This window comes from Stegodyphus dumicola, chromosome 3 (assembly GCF_044657685.1).
Source record: "Stegodyphus dumicola isolate Sdum_Otavi_A_Nest chromosome 3, ASM4465768v1".
In the NCBI taxonomy this organism is placed as follows: Eukaryota; Metazoa; Arthropoda; class Arachnida; order Araneae; family Eresidae; genus Stegodyphus; species Stegodyphus dumicola.
Genome location: NC_140770.1, coordinates 168710698 through 168731593, shown reverse-complemented (window position 1 = coordinate 168731593; position 20896 = coordinate 168710698). Strand labels below are relative to the sequence as shown.

Here is a 20896-nt window from a genome sequence, read left to right as displayed (position 1 = left end):
ACATTCAAATACATATTTGCCAAAATAGGATTTAACCTCAATCTACAATACTCACAGAAAGACCAGCATTAGCGTTATCAACAGACGGCAGCGGCTTTAACACTTTGCGGCTCAGTGTGTCCGGTCTGGACACACTTAAAAATTTCCTTCTGTGTGCACAGGAAAATTGAATGAAAAAGGATTTAAAGGGTTACTATAAATTTCATTCTGTACACACAGAGAAATTGAATGAAAAGGGATTTATAAGTTACCATAGGTTACTCTGAACCTTCTTTATTTATAGTAGATGGCAGCTGAACACAAACCAGTCCATATATTTTAGCCATGTTTAGTTTTTTAAGACCCTCATTTTTCAAAGAAATCTTCCAGATTTTTTTTAGGGTATAAAAGGAATTGTTTGAAAAAGAATTCTATGTTATTTTTTTTGGCTGTATGCTAATCTCCTTATTCTATGTTATTTTTAAATTTTTACCTTGAAATCTTGCCTAAAGTCAAACGGCGAACCCTAGGTGTGTCCAGACGGGGTTCACCGATCATCTAGGACAACTGAGAGTCTGTATTCTTTGTTTCTACGCATCTCATCGGTCAGTTCATTCACAACAATGCTCGTTTCAGCACTCTTTTCGAAGCTCTATTCAATCAGTGTGCCCACTTTGGGCACACCCACAGAATTAAAACGATTTTTCTATCTCTTTATAGTAAAAATGCTTTCCACTCAAAGCTACATAAATTTTTGGAATGAGTGAAATCTCATAACTAAAACAGCAAGAAAGGACAGAAGTAAATTAAATAATATTCCTTTGGTAAAACGTAAACATAAACGCCACAACTGGAATTAATAATTTCGATTAATGTGTATTAAGATTAAATAAAATATTTTCAATTATTTAATCAGCAGTATCCTTTTTGCAATCAGAGGATTATGCAATCAGAATTATGCTGAACTCGCATATCAGAGTCGACCTCAAAACTTATATTTGGTTGCAGGGATTTATATTTATTTTAAGTAGCCAATTTAATTAATTTTACTTCTTTCCTATAACTCTTCATTCCTCTAATTGTCAATGCCAGACTATTTAAATTTGGTAGCGCGCGTGAAGTAACGCAAATTCTACTTTGAAGAGAAAAGATTTAAATACCGAGTTCTAGAACGGAAAGTAAGAGAGTGTGAGCGAACACTGTACTTTTGTAATACTTTCTGTTAATATTTATATGAAATTCTATTAATGTATGGCAAGCATATGGTCAAATTTATATATATATATCAAAATAGTAAAATTTTAATTGTAATATAAAATTTAAATAAACATGGTCCCACTGAGTGAGCAATAAAGGTAAAAGTCTTCTTCATGGAGGCACAGCTGCTCACCCAGCGGTCTCCTGTCTCCTGTACTTTTGTAGCACGAGCTTCTGTTTTTCATTTATTGCTGGTTAACGTGCAGTTACAGCTATTACTTTGCTGCCACTAGATATTCGACGCTGTTTCAGAAAACGGGATTATCTGAGCTCTCTAGCGTAATTCTACTTGTTAATATCTTCGAATTTTTAGTTTAGTTCCTGTTATTTGAGTTACTGACCGAGTGAGGCGTAGTGTGTTAGCGTCAAGGCGACGTTTTGTGAATTTTAAAAGAGTTAATAAAGGGTTCTTTTTTATCTTTCTTCGGTTTGGTTTCTATACATATTTCAGATGTTACATTAGAAGATAGATCAGAGGGTCCTACATAGTAATAAAAACAAAACTGTTAAATGTTCTGACTTATACACAGATATATAAGGTAATTAACTAATTTTTGAAGAGATTTGAATTCTTGAATGCGATATTTTTTTTAACTGCAAAGAGACTTGATTTTATATTATTTACACCCTTGCATACAAATGCATGAGATTGGAACATGGAAAAAGATACAAAAATAGAATTACAAAAAGCAATTAACCTGATTGAAAAAAATTAAAACAAACAAAATTCCTTGAACTAAACATTATATCGATATAAATTATTTCTTGTTACTTCATAAAATTAAGTTTCAGTTTAATTTTGTTATCCGATGACTAAATTATGGACACTTTGCATATAGCAGTGACACTGCGTGGGAGAGGTATGGTGTAGAACTGACATTGCCGCACGATTAACACCGTTATTATGATTGGCACAATTAAAGTAGAATCGAACTACATCGAAACTGGAAACATATAACTATATTAAGCATAAAAAATAAACGCTGGATTTCAACTGCATCAGCTCGCTTGTCCACCAATATCGACTGTACAGGTTTTCGTCCTTTAACGAGCAAAATTTTAACAAATGATCTCTATCCACCTCAATTCTGGTTGCACGAAGTGCACACAGGGCTATCATATACTATACTAGTGCGGTGAAGATGTTTAGCGAGAAATCATATCCGGTCTCCAAACGGAACGCCGCAACTGCGATGGATCTGGAGAGTCCTGGCTATTACAAAGCGGTAAATATTTAAGAAAACCATTGTAAAAGTCCCATCCTTCGGAATATACTCAGGCAACATGCCTTCTTTATTTCGCTTGTCCATTTTTCATCCGTTCCTATTGAATTGCAAAAATCGAGGAAGAAATTGATTTACAAACAAGTCTACTTACTAAGACATTGTGGGAACGGCTCCGTCCATTCGTTATCTGCGCAAAGAATGGCTTTGGGTCCAACTCTCGTATGTCCGCGATTACATCTGAAGCGTAGAAGATATCCTTCATTGGCACGAGTGAGGTTCACATCGCCGGGCGCCTGGTACCGGATGCGACCGTTGGGAAGTTTCTTTTCCGGAAAGATGCAATCTGTGGATAGGAATGCAGTTTAGTCACTGAAGTACTAACTTTCTCACAAGTGAATTGACGGTATTTAAAATAACAGAGGCATTCTCAGTCAGAGACTTTTATAATTTTGAATCATATGGCTTTAACCTTCTGTACTTAACACCGTTACTGTAATGGAGGCATACACAGAGTGTGCGCACGAAATGTTATACCTTTCAATTAACCCATAAATTTTTTAACATTATATAACTGAATGTTAAAAACCCATATTTATGTGCTTTTTTCTCGTAGAAAACCCGCTAGATGTCAGGAGACGTAAGAATCGGACTCTAATTTGTCGCGAAACAGCAGTTTGCAAGATGGTTGATAATCTCTGGTTGATTATTGAACATAAGGTGAACTTTAATGTTTTTTGAAGAAATGAAGAATTTGGTAGCGGCATAAATATGTTTTTGAACACACTTTAGTATCATATCGGCTCCCTGCAAACAGGTGATTCACAGATTGTGTCAACAGTTGTCTGCCAAGTGTCCACGCACCTGCAAATGCCAATATTTTCCCTTTACGCACTCAGTGATTCATGCAAGACGAAGCTTTCTCACACACTGCAGACGCTGTTCTTGACTTCCTGTATGAGATGTTTAATGTTCATGCAATGTCACATTCGTTTCCTGAACGTTACGAAAGTGGGAGATAGTGGCTCCGAATAGCCCGGATATTAATTGGTATGCTTTCGTTTTATGGGAAATTTTGACAGATAAAGTTTTGGCAAGAAAACTTGCAAATATAGCGCAGCTCAAAGGTCTCCGTTACTTTTAACAGCGTTATATTTCCAAATTTTTCCAGGGCTAGTTTCGATGGTTTAACTACCGAACCATCTCTCTCAGGTGCCAAAATGCGAATGGAAGTATATGAAATTCCGTGTGCCACCCTGTATATTATATACCACAACTCCACTGCTTCTGCTACAAGAAAACCAGTCTAAAATCTCAGTCTGTCACTCGAATCAATGAATCTCTCGCTCGATACACGGAACTGGAATCTTAGAATGTCACTCGAATCGTGCTTCGGTTTACATTATCATACCCTTTTGCTCCTGAGTCAACCCAATACGAATGGTACTATATTTCATAAAATGATACTGCCTCAGAACACTTTTTACATTAGTACAAAATGTCATAGTACAGAATTACCTCTTAATAGCACCATATAAAAAAGAGTATTAAAGTGAACATAGTTTAACTAAAATTAAAATTGTAAGCTATAGCTATTATATTTTAGGTGAATATAGAAAATCTGATTGACAGACTAAAGCATTTCTGTGTAATTTCAGGGCAAAGAGACTGAAAAACGATTGAATAAAAATGATAAGGAGTGGCTTAAAAATCATGTTATTTTCTATAAAGACCATTTTTAAATTCTGCTTTGAGTTGTCGTTTAAGTACATACTAATATTACACATTAAATTGCAGTTTCAAACGAAAAGCTTTCGAAAAATACTAGTTAACCAAGGAAAAAAAAGAAAAGAAAAAAAATTACCTTCTTGCGGCACTCTACCAACAATTCTAAAAAAAAGAACAATTTTGTTATTGCAGAATAATGAGATTTTACAAGACAAGGCCGGCTCTAAGCCTAAGCGATGCAAGCATTCTGCCTGTATCGTCTAGTCTACCACTGATACACCTGTTTTACATAGCTGCACTCTTCTTACGCAAAAATAAAATATTTATTTCTAGTAACAAACCAGAAGAGGAAAAAAGGATGCCACCAGATGAGTTATTTCTATCTGAAACTGATCACTAAAATATGCCAACATTCTAACATAGAAAATCTGCAAATCTGCATTCCTTCCACCCGCCTAATTTGAAATCAAATTACATGCCATTTGTCATCAAGTATTTAGACAAAGTAATTTGTGTCTAAAATACTTCATGACAAAGAAGGAATAGTTTTATTTAGACGAAATAATTTGCGTCCATAATATGGAAATTTTTATCAATATTTAAAACCAAAATAATATATTAAGAAGCAAAATTTATCATTACAAATTCCTTATAAAATGTAATATAAAATTTTACCACTTAAAGCCAGATGTAGAAGAACAGAGGCTACATAGATTCCAAACAGCACCTGGTGTATACGACACTGCAACATTATATCTCCATCTAAACAGAATTTCAAACATGTAAAAATATAATACTTATCACGGTATTATACATGTTAGTATGATACTTATCACAAAGAAATATTAAACATACATTCTTGGAAAAAGACTTTATTCGGAAAATTCATATTTATTTTGGGAGAAAGGTACTTTATCTTATGAATAAGGGAAGATTACTACGAGCATAAGAATATATAATGGCCTCAAATTGTATATTTTGTCCTTGAAAAATAATAGTAATAAATAATAGAATGGATTACTAGTTATAAAATATTAACAATGGATACAATTAATTTAACTCATTTACACTACTCATATCCTAATATTACAGTTTAGGGTTGTAACGATCACGTTGGTGCAAGAGACCTCGGTGACTTCTTGTATGTAGTTGCTTGCCCATGTTGCTGTCCATTAGCGCCAATGAGATGCGCAGCAGAGCCGGAGTTTTGCATGCTCTTGAAGATGATAACAATGACCTAAGGATTCGATCACCCGTCTGTTATATGATAATCGAATATTACACTGAAGTGACAAAAGTCATGGGATACCTCCTAATATTTTGTCGGTCCTCCTTTAGCCCGGCGAAGTGCAGCAACTCGACGTGGTATGGACTCAACAAGTCGTTGGAAGTTCCCTGCAGGAATATTGAGCCATGCTGCCTCTATAAACGTCCAATAATTGTGAAAGTGTTGACGGTGCAGGGTTTTGGGCACGAACTGACCTCTCGATGATGTCCCATAAATGTTCGATGGGTTTCCAGATCATTCGCTGGAATTGTCCAGAATGTTCTTCTAACCAATCGCGAACAATTGTGGCCCGGTGACATGGCGCATTGTCATCCATAAAAATCCCATCGTTGTTTGAGTACCTGAAGTCCATGAATGGCTGTAAGTGATCTCCAAGTAGCTGAAGGTATCCATTTCCAGTCAATGATCGGTTCAGTTGCACCAGAGAACCGAGTCCATGCCATGTAAAAACAGCCCAGACCATTATGGAACCACCACCAGCTTGAACAGTGCCTTGTTGACAACTTGGGTCCATGGGTTCGTGGGGTCTGCGCCACACTCGAACCCTACCATCAGCTCTTACCAACTGAAATCGTGACTCATCTGACCAAGCCACGGTTTTCCATTCGTTTAGGGACCAACCGATATGCTCACGAGCCCACGAGAGTCGCTGCAGGCGATGTCGTGCTGTCAGTAAAGGCACTCGAGTCGGTCTTCTGCTGGCATAGCCCAAGGAAGACAAATTTCGCCGCACTGTCCTATCGGACACGCCCCTCGTACGTCCCACATTAATTTCTGTGGTTATTTGAAGCAGTGTTGCTTGTCTGTGAACATTGACAACTCTACGCAGACATCGCTGGTCTCGGTCGTTAAGTGCAGGTGGCCGGCCACTGCGCTGTCCATGGTGGGATGTTATGCCCGAAATTAGATACTCTCGGCACACTCTTGACACTGTGGATCTCGGAATGTTGAATTCCCTAACGATATCCGAAATGGAATGACTCATGCGTCTAGCTCCAAGTACCATTCCGCGTAAAGTCTGTTAATTCTCGTCGTGCGGCCATAATCACGTCAAAGCCTCTTCACATGAATAACTTGAACACAAATGAAAGCTCTGCCAAAGCATTTCGCATTTACACATTTTCTACGCGATACTACTGCCATCTGTATATTTGCATATTGCTATCCCATGACTTTTGTCACTTCAGTGTATACCACTATAAATTAACATATATTATTATATAACATGCATTAACGAACTTCGCCAAGATGAAATATTAATGAAAAAAATCTGAAAGGTTTCAGGTTCTAACTCTCGCCAAAAGAGTTTGTTTCGGTTTTTATGAGCATGTTATGGTTTTTATGTTCGGTTTATTATTTTCTCTATGAGCACCCAGTGTACCAGTCTACTGTTGCATTCCTACTGATCCATTCCTTATTTATTTCTTTAACTTTGTTACTAAGCTAAGGAGGACAGCAGCGGCTCGTAGCGAGCCGCTCGTTACTACTACTCTGACAATGTAAACGCTCACTTCGACCGAGTAGAAACGTAGAGGAGATGAGTCAAAGACGAAAGGTTTTAGCTTTCGCCTTTTTTGTTACTAAGCTAAACATCATTCTATTAGCACTTATGCCATATACAATTCAACAGCAAATTACAAAAATTTAAAAAGCAACGGAGCAGTTTATGTTTAGAATTCCCGATGCAACCTTTGAGTGTTGGCGTACATTTTTCTTTCTTTCTTTTTTTTTTTTTTTTTTTTTTTTTCTTCTTTTTCTAAGTTCATCATATCAATGTTCAGTTTTCGTACTAAGATGGCTTTACAAATCTCTCTCTCTCTCTCTTTTTTTTTAATCTTTTAATTATTAGCGTTTTGGGTTTTTACTTTATTTATTAAATAGCACGTTCTTGACGCTTACCCCATGTAAAATTCGATTCAACAGTAAAATGACAAAATATTTAAAAAAGCAGCATATCTTTAGAATTTCTAATAGACAGTCTCGCGCACTGGAGATAAAAATGTATATTTTTTATCTCCAGTTTCCTACAGTGTTGACAGTGTTCGCTTTGAAATCGTTGAATTTGTCAAATTCAATCAAAAATTCTTGAAAGTTTTACAAAATTTGAAATTATTAATAAAACAAATGTCAACATCCAAATTCGAGTATCCAGGCCCTCATGTTCGGGTAGAGTACTACGTTATCAAAATTTGATGGCTGTAGGTACCGTTGTGTTTTCACAGTGCGACAAACATACATACATTCATGCAGATTCTTCATTATTTTAATTTCTCGAAATATAATACAGGGCGATAATAATTGTTGGCAACAATTTGAAAAGCGATACGTCGCTTAACGTAAAATATCGTTTCGAAACGAGTATCCCATTCGAGACTAGCGTTCCTTTGGGGCTAAAAAAAATTCTACCCATTTAAACTTTAGATTAAGGAACAGAGGAAAAAAAAGAAAGCATGCACTTAGCAAAAAACTTTACTAGTATAAAAGAACAAGTATAAAATATACTAGTATTTTAACTAGTATAAAAGGACTTTATATTAGGACATTTTACATAAAGAATTTTTGCAGTAACAATTTTTGCATAAAAGAACCGGTAAATAAAGAATATTACGTACAAATATTTCGTTTCAAATTAGTATTTTTCTAATTATACATGAATTATCGGAGATCTGCAAGTATAAATTTTATAAGAGCCATAAGCACCAAATGTTCTAAATTCCTGTAAGTGAGAAAGGTACTGTAATGAACAACTGTGGATGGCAACGACGTTACAGGGTACTGCGCCTGCGCAAGTATAACAGAAGTGGTTTCGATGCCTGTCGCAGAGAGAGTTGAGAAGCTCCTCCATCGAGCGAAGGTGTGGAGATTTATCATTCGTCCAGTGGGGTGACGAGAGCCATCTTATCTAACGTCTCTGATCGTGTCACCATCTGGGATATCTTAAAAGTTTTCTAATTAATTAAATTTTGTATCTGTATCATCTTGTGTTGTGAATAATGGGAGTGATGCATCGCCAGTGCTATCTTCCTTACAACTGGCACATTTACGACGTCACAGTACCAAATGTTCTAAATATATGTGAGAGCAAAAGGTATCAACTGTTCGAAATTTTTCTAAGTACGAAAGACATCAAATGCTGCAAAACAATTTTCAAGGCGCGCAATGGTTTCTCTATGGGACCCTGCGGTGTGTTCAGCTCTGAATAGGTAGGCGCAGTTCCCGTGTACCCCCAATCACCTATGGGTGTCCACTATTACCATTGAGTGTCCACTATTGCATCAGCCTGACCTGACCTGTAAATTAAAAAAAGTTTTAACATTCAGTTTCGACATTTTCATGCCATCTTAATCTAAACCTTATGCGCATTTTGCTTCCAATGAGCTTCTGGTTAATAAATTTAGGAGTTGCTAATTTCCCTTGTCCATTCTTGCCACACGTTCAGCAATTTATTGACCTGACTATATATAATTTCGCTCTCTATTGACATGCAATAGATTTCATTATTCATTATTATTCATAATTAAATTGTAATGTTGCTCGCTTCCAACCTGCACGCAACAATAGTGGTGACTGCTATGAACTGGAAAGTACACAAAGTTTTGAGAAGCGTTTAAATCCCTTTTTATTCAACTTAAACAACAGAAATTTTTAACAACAGAAATTACAGATGCGTGCTGTTGACGCTCACAAACTACACCGACTCGGCGGTAAAATAAAAATAAGAAACTAAAAAATTAATAATAACAAGTGACTACCTACGAGGCTCTCTAAACGTAACTAACCTAACCGTATTCTAAGATAACGCTGACAATTCAGCAAACTTCTGAATATTACGTTGAAAGATTTAACTATCTGCCGAGGCAAGCACACAGGCCGAAACGCGTGGTTCTTCAATTTCTAACTAGCCACCTCCACGCTCGTGAAGCAAGAAGGCACACTTTCGAACTCGTTTCCCTTCTATTTAACTCAGAATACTTCCGCTGACTATTTTGAATACTTTGCGCGTTCTACTAAAATTTACATATTCTGGCATTGGCAATTCCAGGGGAAAGTAAGGCTTGACAGGAAAGATAGTTTAAACTTAAAATAAATGCTAGTTAAAATAAATATAAACCCTACATTTGCCGCTGCCAGAATTTGGTAAACTTGGAAGCAGGTCCTAGAAACGACCTGTTGAAAAGTTTCCACAATTCTGAACTAAAATTTAAGAGCCTCGTTTACATAAAAAAACTGTTTTCTCAAAAAAGGTAGAATAAATTTCTGTAGATACTTATTTAACCCTCTCTTCTTACAGCAACCTTTCCTGGACTTCAGCAATCAATCTGTTCTCTTCCTTCCAGCATCTGGAAGGAATAAGTATCAGTATCTTTCTAAATACATTATAATTTACACTTTCTTGACACTGAATAAGTTTTTGTTTTTGATCGATTTATTTTCCTTAGTTACTGCTTAATTCACATTCATTCAAGTATTCAAACATGAATTTAACTTTACCCTGGCTCTCCACCATGTGTGGTGTCAAACGGGAATATTCGTGTTTTAGTATTGCAACACTTCCCCTAACCACAATGATTTGTTAGAATTCAAGGAACAAATAGACACACCTTACTCGACATTCTAAAACTCGATGAGCTATTTTAACATTCTTAAAATTCAAGTGTAGGTGGAGAACCCTACAAAACACATTCATTCTAAATTCCCCCTCATTCATCTTTACACATGCAGGCTTTCGCTCTAAAGCATGATTTTATCTACAGTTTAATACTTAAATTTCAATTCATTTCTTTTGAGCATTTACTTTTAGCATCTAAAATTTTATGCTTCTAGACTAAATTCTACTTTTACATAACTTTCAGGTATTTACGTATATTTACAAAATTCTAATACATATGATTTTTACAATTTACCATAAAATGAATAAGAGAAAAATACATTTTTAATTTACGCATTCTTCGCCAAGCTGGCGGCACTGAAACTAAATTTCTTATTAATACAAGAATACGAAGTTATTTTTATCTTCGGCCAAATTTTGGCTTTAACATAACAGAATTAGTCTTTCGACCAACAGAAACTGCTTGTTCTTAGATTTTATACTTAAAGAAAATAATACTTTTGCCTTAGCTAAATAAAGTAAAACAAAACTAAGTCTCAATCGAGACAAATTGACTTCCGTCAAAACATAGAACTTCGATGATTCTCGATGAGTTTTCGATGATTGGAACTCCGACATCCTCTTCTGGCAGAACTGCTCCCACGATATGGACTTCACCGACGTCAGTCGTCTCCTTTGTGTCCTTCGAGTGCCGTCCATGTTGATATTTCTTTTTCGCCCTCTGATGCTGGCTTCTTGGAGTGGTAGTCGTCGGGTTGCTGTCTTTTCCGTTTTGCCCCTGGACGGCTGGTCTTGGCGTCCTCCGGTCTGGAATCATGCTTGAATTTCTTCTCTTGGTGGTGGTCTTTTCATTCCTCCTGCTGTCGTTTCGTTCTCGGGAACGGCGGCCTTGTTTGCACCTGACACTCTGGCCCTGGAAGCCTCCTCGATGCAGAATTTCTACTGCGATACGTTGTAAGTGGTGTTTTCCTCTTTACCAAAGCTTCTTTACGCGGCGGCGTTGCTTTCTTGTATTTCTTAAATGCTGGAGTCTGAACGTTTTCATTTCTTCTTTTCGGTACCGTCGCATGACTTGTAGCATGGCTACGTTTCTCTTCAGTTCTCTGCTTCTTGGGTGTTGGAGCGGGTGACGTTACTTCTGGACCTTCTACTTTTTTTACGCTTGAGTCCTGCAAGAAACTTTTAAGGATTTCAAAATCATTTTGATTATAATATTTTTTCACCTGGTCGGGACTTGCTTTACAGATTTCCCCTCTCTCGTCCTTAAGGTACAATACGACTCCTTTTATTTCCTGAATTACATAGGGGCCTTCAAATTTTGGAGCTAACTTTGCAGCAAAATTGTCTGGGGCACTTGACAAAGAAAATTTCCGCTTCAACACTTTATCTCCAACTTTAAAATCTGCTTCACGGCGTTTTCTATCATAGTATAATTTTTGTCTATTTCTTGCCGTATCCGAGCTTTTAACCGCCTGGTCAATGAGTTTTTGCACATCTTTTTGTTTAAATTCTTGCTCTCTTTGTTGCACAAATAATAATTTATCTAATGGCGTAATTAACTTCCGTCCTAAAAATAATTCTGCTGGAAGTTTTTCCCGTAGTATAGTGATTTGCCGTTCTTAAAGCATAAGCTAACTCATTTATGTAGCCATGCCAGCGCTTGTGATGTGTGCTAACATAACTTCGAATTATTTTTACAATATTTTTATTAACTCTTTCTGCGATGTTTGCCTGTGGTCTATACGGAACCATTTTGATATGGCGTATGCCACATACAGTGCAAATATTTTCAAATATTTGGCTAACGAATTGTTTACCGTTATCGCTAATGACTTTTATCGGTGCACCGTATTTTAAAATGTATCTGTGTAAGAATGCATCTGCGACTGTTTTGGCTGACGCGCGTTTAAGTGGAACAATTTCTGTCCATTTTGAAAAATGATCTACAATTACTAAAAGAAAACGATTTTTATTTAGCTCACTCTGGGGGAAAGGACCAAGAAGATGCCTAAAATTTCATTCGAAAATGTAGCGCAAATGCTATATAAGTACCCGGCCGGGCTGTAATTAATATCATTTATTAACTGACATTTATTGCAGGACGTGACATACACAGTTACTATTTTGTATAATTGCGGGAAATATACCGCCTCGCGTAGCCTTCTTAAAGTCTTTCTGACCCCTAAATGACCCGCTGTTTTCGCGTCGTGTAATTCCTTCAAAATGCTTAATCGAAGCGAGGCTGGGATGACTGGTTTGTACTCGAGATTTTCGTTTATTGTTTTCGTATAAAATAATAAATTATCTATTATTTCATAGTTTTCTGCCCTATTTCTTATCGCATCGATATCTGTGTGCTCAAAGCTTTCGGGGTCTTTCAAATATGCATAGATACTTCCAAATTCAGAATCAGCTTTCAATTCAGTAATAATTGTTTCTCTAGAATCTAAAATTTTTGAAGTCAACACAGCGCATTTGAGTTCATTTCCTTCATCGTCCAGTTTTATACGAGAAAGTGCGTCAGCTACATTGTTTTCCTTACCTGGTTTATATTTAATTACGAGATTATATTCTTGAAGTTTTAAAGCCCATCTTATTAACCTGGGCGTTAGGCGTTTCCCCGAGTAAAGTCTACCAACAGCCGCATGATCCGAAAAGACTGTTACTGGCGCTTTGCCGAAATAAACTCGAAATTTGTGTACAGCCATTAATACGGCTAATGTTTCTCTCTCTGTAGCTGTATAATTCCTTTGTGTAGGGTTCAACGTTTTACTAAAAAATGCCAAAGGAGGGCCATTTTGCATAAGAACCGCACCCACAGCAGTCCGACGCATCTGCTGCAATTTCCAGGTTTTAGTCCCCCTCCCTGAATTTCAAAACAGGGGCATTGATAAGCGCTTCTTTTAACCTTTCGAATGCGGTATTTGCTTCTGCTGTCCACGTGAATTTACTTTTCTTTCTTTTAATTACTAAGAAGGGTTCAACAATATTAGCAAAATCTTTTATGAATGACCGATAATAAGAACATAACCCAAAGAAAGAAGAAAGTTTCTTAGCGGTGTTGGGAGGTGGGAAATTGTTGATGGCTTTTATTTTTGAATCTTGAGTTTCTATACCATTTGCGAAATTTTATAACCCAGATATTTAAGTTCTTTAGTTGCGAACTTGCATTTTGAGGCGTTAATTGTAAGACCGGCCTTTTTAATAATTTAAAAACTTCTTCTAGGTCTTTAATATGTTGTTCCAACGTACTACTCGTTATAATTATATCATCTAGATAGATTAAAGTCAATTTTCCTAGGACAGGCTTTAGAACAATGTCCATAGCTCTCTGGAATGTTGACGGGGCCCCACACAACGCAAAGGGCATGCGTAAAAATGCATAAGTGCCCGATTTTGTTATAAACGCGGTTTTATGTATGTCTTCAGGTCTCATAGCTATTTGATAGTAGCCAGACGTTAAGTCCAACGTAGTCATGTATCTTGTAGATTTAATCTTTCTAATAATTTCCTCTATAACCGGCAAAGGGTAAACTGGGAATTTAGTAACACTATTAAGTTTTCTGTAATCGATAGCAAACCTCCAAGCCCTTTTATCCGAAGGAGGAAACTCGTTCTTTTTCCTACATAGTACGACTGGACTCGCGTACTCACTATTTATGGGCGTTATTATTTGGTTCTTTAACATTTCCTGAATGTGTTCTTCTATGATTTGCTCTTTCTGTTTATCATAGCGGTAAGGTTTAGTCCTACAGGGTTTGTCGGGAGTTAACTGTATCTCATGCGTAACTATTTGACAACTACCAGGCCGTTCTGAAAACAAGTTTGAAAAAGTACTCACCTCTTGCTGGATGGCTTGGCTTTCATGGTCATTCAAATGGCTAAGGTCGACTTGCGGTTGTTCCACTGGTTCCACCACCCTCCGTTCCATCTCCAGCACGATAGAACTTTCCTGAAAATTCAGTTTGGCCTTCGCGGCTTTTAAAAACTCCATACCTAAAATAAGTGGACTTTGCAAGTTTTTTACTACAAAAATTAATACTTTAAGGCTTTCGTTTTGAACCTGTATTTTTAAAGATAGTTTTCCAATACATTGGCAAGTTTGTCCTTGCGCTGCTATGATTTCTGTGTTTTTATTTTTAAATAATCGTAACCTATCAAAATTATTCTTAAAAAAAATATCACTCATAAAATTACCTTCTGCTCCTGTATCGATGAGGGCTTCTACTGGTACATCGCCAACCAAAACTTGTATAATTGGTAATTTTGAGTTTTTTACAATGACCGTATTTAAGTATCTTCTTGAGGGTTTTTTCAAAACTTCCGGGGTCTGGACACTCGCTTTCACAGGCCCCTCTACTCGTTTAAAGCTTTCCTTTCAACTTCTGCCTTCTGGGTACGCGGACGGTTGTTTTCAAATTTCCTTTTTGGGCCTTGACCTTCGAGCTTCGATGAGTTAGCTTGATAGCTTTCCACCATAAGAGCGGTTTGCATTTCTGGTCTGCTCATTTGAAGATTGCCTTCGGATACTTTGAGAATACGATGCCCCTCTAGCTTTTCCCGCTATTCTGCGATTTTGGAACTTGACCGCCAATTCGAAGAGCTCCTGCAATGTGCTTTGGTTTCTAATTTCGAAATAATCTTGAGCAGCAGGTAGCAATCTTGGTAAGATTATTTCAATAATCTCCGCGTGGGATTTCTTCCCATACAGCATATCCGTCAGCTTAATTTTTCGCAGAATAAAGTCCGTCAACTTTTCTATATCCCGTTGATAAAAACTATATAGTTCGGCTTCTAGCCTTGCTCGGTCTTTCACTATGGAGAAGGCCTTTAATAACGATTTTTTGAAATTTTCAAATGTATATGTCTGGCCTCCGAATTCCCCTAATAAAAATTTGCCTATATTCTTCCACCATAGCGAGGCCTGTCCTCTTAGTGCAGATGTGGCGATGGCAACTTTTAGTCTTTCAGGCACAGGGTAGAGCTGGAAGTGGTTTTCGAGGCCTTCTAGAAATATCGCCACCGAATTTTTTCCGTCGAAATTGACGTTTGGCTTAATTGACGCTCTCATCGTCTAGACCAGGTATCCAAATCCTTCCAATTGGCTTGCCATTTCTTGTTGTTGTCCAGCAGCTTCCATCCAATTTTCGGCCATTTCAGTTCGACAAGTGTTCGGGCGCCAATGTAATGTTGCGCGCTTCCAACCTGTACGCAACAATAGTGGTGACTGCTACGAACTGGAAAGTATACAAAGTCTTGAGAAGGGTTTAAATCCCTTTTTATTCAACTTTAGAAATTACAGATGCGTGCTCTTGACGCTCACAAATTACGCCGATCCGGCGGTAAAATAAAAATAAGAAACTAAAAAATGAATAATAACAAGTGACTACCTACGAGGCTCTCTAAACGTAACTAACCTAACCGCGTTCTAAGATATCGCTTTCAGCAAACTTCTGAATATTACGTTGAAAGATTTAACTATCTGCCGAGGCAAGCACACAGGCCGAAACGCGTGGTTCTTCAATTTCTAACTAGCCACCTCCACGCTCGTGAAGCAAGAAGGCACACTTTCGAACTCGTTTCCCTTCTATTTAACTCAGAATAGTTCCGCTGACTATTTTGAATACTTTGCGCGTTCTACTAAAATTTACATACTCTGGCATTGGCAATTCCAGGGGAAAGTAAATTCCAGGAGACAGGAAAGATAGTTTAAACTTAAAATAAATTTTAGTTAAAATAAATATAAACCCTACAAAATAATTTCATCCAGGAATCATCGAGGTTTATGGAATCAAATACATTTTTTAAAGTTTTCTTTCGGATATTATTAATAAAAATTTTATTCATTTTTGCTAGCTTCCGAATCTTTTATTCAAATACTACGATCGGTCATATTACAGTTCTGTAAAGAATTATTTTGGCTTTCGGTTGATTAAGCTTGATTTTTGAAACATTCGAAGATCAGAAAAACATCGATTAGCAGAGAATTTTCTTCTTTAAACTTCAGTATCGTTATTTCAGTTAATAAGTTATTCCATCGAATGTCATTATTGCAGTTAATTTCAGAACCAAGATTATATTCAGCTTGATTATTAAAAATAATTGTTAAGAAAAATACAATTTCTAATGAAAAAAGATTACCTCAGAATTAAATATCTGACTTGGATACCACATGACTTCCTTGTACGGTCTGTTAAATTACACACAATTTTCGCTGGACTTCATTTAAACTTATTTCCACGAATTTCATTAGACATATAATTCTCCTCCAATCTGTTCAGTTCGAACTTTACGGGAAGGCAGAAATACATAAAAACGTGAAATATCCTAGTTAAAAATTGTAAAATACCGAAAAACCTAAAATACCAAATACAAATACAGTTAAAAACAGTTTAAAAATATTTTTTTACAGTTAAAATTATAGTTTCTACTCCAAAACAAGCAGTTCGGCCAACGACATAAAGACAAAATTTTGGGTGCACAAAACTCAAAGTTAACGTTTGGTTCCACTGCGCAAAAAGACACTGAAGTTGGTGCACTAACTGACTTAATTCACTATTCTTCTAAGAGTTTCACCTCGCGAGACCTACCACCACTTAAACGTTCAAACAGTTCATAATTCTACAACTAACACATGCACATTAACTAAAGGCATAGAAACCTTAACCGGAACATAAGAACAACATAATTCAACCATTTTTAAAACAAAAAATGCACTACCGACTACCGATATATATATAAGAATAAAAATATTGAGCTGGGCTCTCTCTCTCTTTATATATATACGTTTATTGATGCCTATTGCAACGAAAAAATGCATAGCTGCATGTTATTGAGGCCCATGTACAAAATTTCAATGTTCTACGGTTACTCGTTTCTGAGTTATGTGAGATGCACACATACGTACGTACATACGGACGTCAAGATCATATAAAGAACTACCAATCCCTTTTATGTGTCCCTGTATGAACTTTGACAGTAGTGTCCACGATATATACAGCGGCGGACAAAAAAACTACATCACTTAGAAAAACAAACATTTTGTTCTATTACGCATTATTTTGTTGACGTAAAATTATCTGAGCAAGTTATGAGATCATGCATCATACGGTGCTTCCGAAATAGTGTGAAATCTGATTTCTATAGTCTTCTGTCTCTTTCTTTAAGTGATGAAATGGTGGCTCCGTATGTTCAACTGATGCAAGGGGGAAAAGTGTGCGGCAGGAGCTTTAGCTAATGAAAAATATTCGACACTCGTGACCTCCAAAAATTGGCTACAATCAATCGACATTCACTAGGGCGATTAAATTCGAGCGTGAAACTGGTGATGTTGAGAGAAGGGCCGGAACCGGCCAGAAGGGGGCAACCACAAAATCTAGCAATCGATATCTAAAAAGGACATCTCTCCCAAGAGCTATTGATTAAAAGCTGAGTTTGAAAGACTAAGCTGTGAAGATGACGCTGTGAAGATGAAGCTGTTTGAAAGACGCTTTGCGGAATGCGGTCTGCATGTATCGCCTCAAGAAAGAGGCCTTTACATACCTAAACAAATGATGCAGAAGAGACTTTCTTGGGCAAAGAGACAAGCATGTTTCATGGACAAAAACTCAGTGGGACTCTGTAATTTTTCCAATGAATCTAAATTCAACTTACATGAATCGGATGGTAAGCTGTATGTTCGGTGATGTTAAAGTGAAGTTTATCATGCAGACTGCATATTGTCTACTGTGAAATTCTCAGCGAGCAAAGGTCTGGGGATGCATATCCAGCAGAGGGTTTGAGCACCCTTGAAATTTATTAATGGAACTGTCAATGCATCAGCTTGTACCCACATCTAGGAGTGTTGTTTAAAATCGGATTCTGCTTCCTGTCATATAGCAAAATCCGTGAGTACGATCTAACTTATTTTTACATGATTATGTTGCCTCATTTACAGGTTTTCATCTTTGGAACAAAACGGATATTACAAGAGCATAGGTGAGGGCTCACCAGTAGCCGAGGGGTTAAAGTAGCTGAACATTGGTGGTTCGGTTCCAGTTTCAAATCTCGCGAACGGGTCCGCTGCATGGGCATTTTCGTGGTTCTCCATATGTGTAACGTGTAACGAGCAAATTTCCCTTAGAACGTTCTTCACAAAGGCATCCCTTTGCTTAGGCAGGTAGCTCTCGAGTGCTTTACTATAATCAAATAAACCAAACCATCCTTAAACGCAGGCCTAGCTGACAAAATATTGCATTAAAGTTTTAGACTGATCTGCGAATAGTCCTGATCTGAATCACTTGGTAAATAGTTGCCATATGGGTACCAAAATTGTTGCTAAAAGGTCTGCTACTAAGATTAAACTGCAAAAAAAAAACATTATTAGGGACTGTTGGAATTACATTCAAAAGTTGACATTTTCTGTGTCAAACCGCAGCAAGGTTGTCATATATTTCATTACTAAATATTGAAGTGATCCTTATGCGTTCATACGTATCTAAATAGTACATGTAATATGATTGCAGTTACGTAGAATTTACATCAACTGCAAACTTGTGTTTAAGTTACTTCGTTCAACGGTTTTTTTTATTATTTTTTTTTTTAATATTGCCTCTTTTACTCTTTTCCATACTTCCGAGTAATTAACTGTAAATAATATATTAATCGTAATGAAATTTGATTAAGATTAATCTTACAACTTTATTTTATTGCAAAAATATGATCTTTACATAATGCACATACGTGAAACACATTACTTGCACACTTTCCCACTTTTTCGCTGATGATGCAGTTTTTTTGGTCCGCCACTGTATGTATATAATAAAATTGTAGATTGTGCGTAATAGTGTGTAATTAAAAAATACGAAACGGGCTAATAATTTGAAGACTTAAATAAGGAAAACATTTGTATTATGTGTACAGTCTCATCTTCTTTGACAGCATAAACTAAAACGAGACTCAAGATAAACCAAAGCGAATTATCGCTATGCCCAGCAATCAGGCAGAGACCTTAAGGAGGGTGTAAAAGTCCCTTTTATTAGAACTCACTAAGTTAACAGAAGACACTTATTGTGCTTGCAGAACTAGCCACCATTTATGGAGTTTTAAACTAAAACTAAGCTAAGTCGTACCTTAGCAAAAGACTACACATAATGAATAACACGCAAGCTAAAAACTAAGCCGACATGGCGAGCTCAAAGCAAGAATAACGCAAACTCCGCAGACAGAGTGAAACAATCTACATCAATCATTCAACCTTACTTTAAAATACTATCTCTTTCTACCACATATGAATACGCGCAAACTAAAATTTGTATTCTGGGCAGGAAAACGGAAAGAGAGAAAGATAGTAAAGGTATCGAACATAATATAAGTGGTTAGATAAAAATAAATAAATCCTTACATATGTTTCTGGCACCCAACATACAGAATTGACGTAACTAAGAAATCATCCAGAATGTAAAGATAAAGGTACTGTCTCTTTTTAATGCGCCAATAGTTGAACTTTGAAAGCATTATCCATTGTAGTTGTTGTTAATTCTCACTTGACTGACCTATAATCAGCCCGAGCCCACCAAATTCTCGTACCTTGTGCAAGATTATGTCTCTCGTTGGCAAAAGCCTTGAGAACCTTGCAGGTAACAGTGCGACTTAGCTCAATTCCGCCCCCAATTTTGATGGAGGCACCCGGGAAACACTACCAAAATAACCACTGACCCTAGGACTTAAAGACTGTCTCGGTGTAATTATCATATTGGCAGATGCCCTCTGATACCTGTTATCTGTGGTTACAGCTGGCAGGTAGGATGACATTTTAAACAAATCTACAAAAGCTTACAGGGCCACATATATATACAGTTTTACATAGATATTTTTATATACATAATGTTATACATTTTCCATGCTAGGATGTTAAATACAGCTGTTTGTTATGACTTACTTAGCTTAGCAGCTAAATTTCCTGTTTGTTGGATAAATATTCATTTTACTAAACACTTTCAAGAGGTTACTTTAGAAAAAGGTTAACAGAGCACATTACTAATTAAATACAAAATTTGAAGCCGCACAAGGTTAATAGATCCCGTTTGGATTAAATACCAAATTCACACTTTTATATAAACAAATAATTACAACAGAATCGATTAAAATCAGTATACTCAAATTGCCAAAGTAAATGCACATATTATGAAACTTTAGCTACATACATTAGAAGTTACATAATTGTTGAATACAGAATAATAAATTTGCCGGTAGGACTTGTAGAGTATAATATCTACTTTCTACTTTCTTTAAAACAAAAAATACAGAAAAAAATATAACTATATATATATATATATTCCTTATAATACAATAAATATACTACTAAATACATAGACAGAAATATGCACAAGGAAGCTAAATGTGTAATTTTTGGACTAATAGCTTTTTAGCTATTTTATTTTAATTGTACATTTGCCTAACTATAGGCTTTCTTGTAAAGCTTTTTATTGTTAAATAGTAAGTTTTACATTTACAATTTAAATTACTGCGCGTCGGGAAAAGAATCGATGTCATTGAGACTTACTAAACTTTCTAGATTATTAAGTTGGATTATTCTATTAGTGAAATTACGTTTATAGTCACAATTATTATCGTTTGACGAAACGCGCTATTTGACGAAACAATTAACTTGATTCGAGTTTTGAGCTACTTTTCCCTTGATAAATCCGGCTCAAACCTCGAGTCGAGCTATTTACCATTCATTGCAATTTTTTGTACATATTTACTGTGTATTTGAAATGTATTTAATTTTTACAACAGTTATTTTTAAAATTATTTGTGCGTTAAAATTTC

The 20896-nt window shown here is 36.4% G+C and overlaps 1 protein-coding gene across 4 annotated transcripts in view; it reads right to left on the bottom strand.

The window, feature by feature from the left end:
- Nucleotides 1-20896, bottom strand: part of LOC118204855 (complement factor B-like) — a 122757-nt gene that overhangs the window by 90436 nt on the left and 11425 nt on the right. For 3 of the 4 annotated variants that reach the window (XM_085813598.1, XM_085813595.1, XM_085813597.1), the window contains exons 2-3: nt 4863-4949; nt 2614-2805 (exon numbers count right to left, since the gene is read on the bottom strand). In XM_085813598.1, the coding sequence (XP_085669724.1) occupies nt 2614-2805; nt 4863-4938 (268 nt within the window). In that variant the 5' untranslated portion in view covers nt 4939-4949. Of the gene's footprint in view, nt 1-2613; nt 2806-4862; nt 4950-16225; nt 16269-20896 lie in introns of those variants that run through there. The other variant, XM_085813596.1, reaches the window with a different exon arrangement.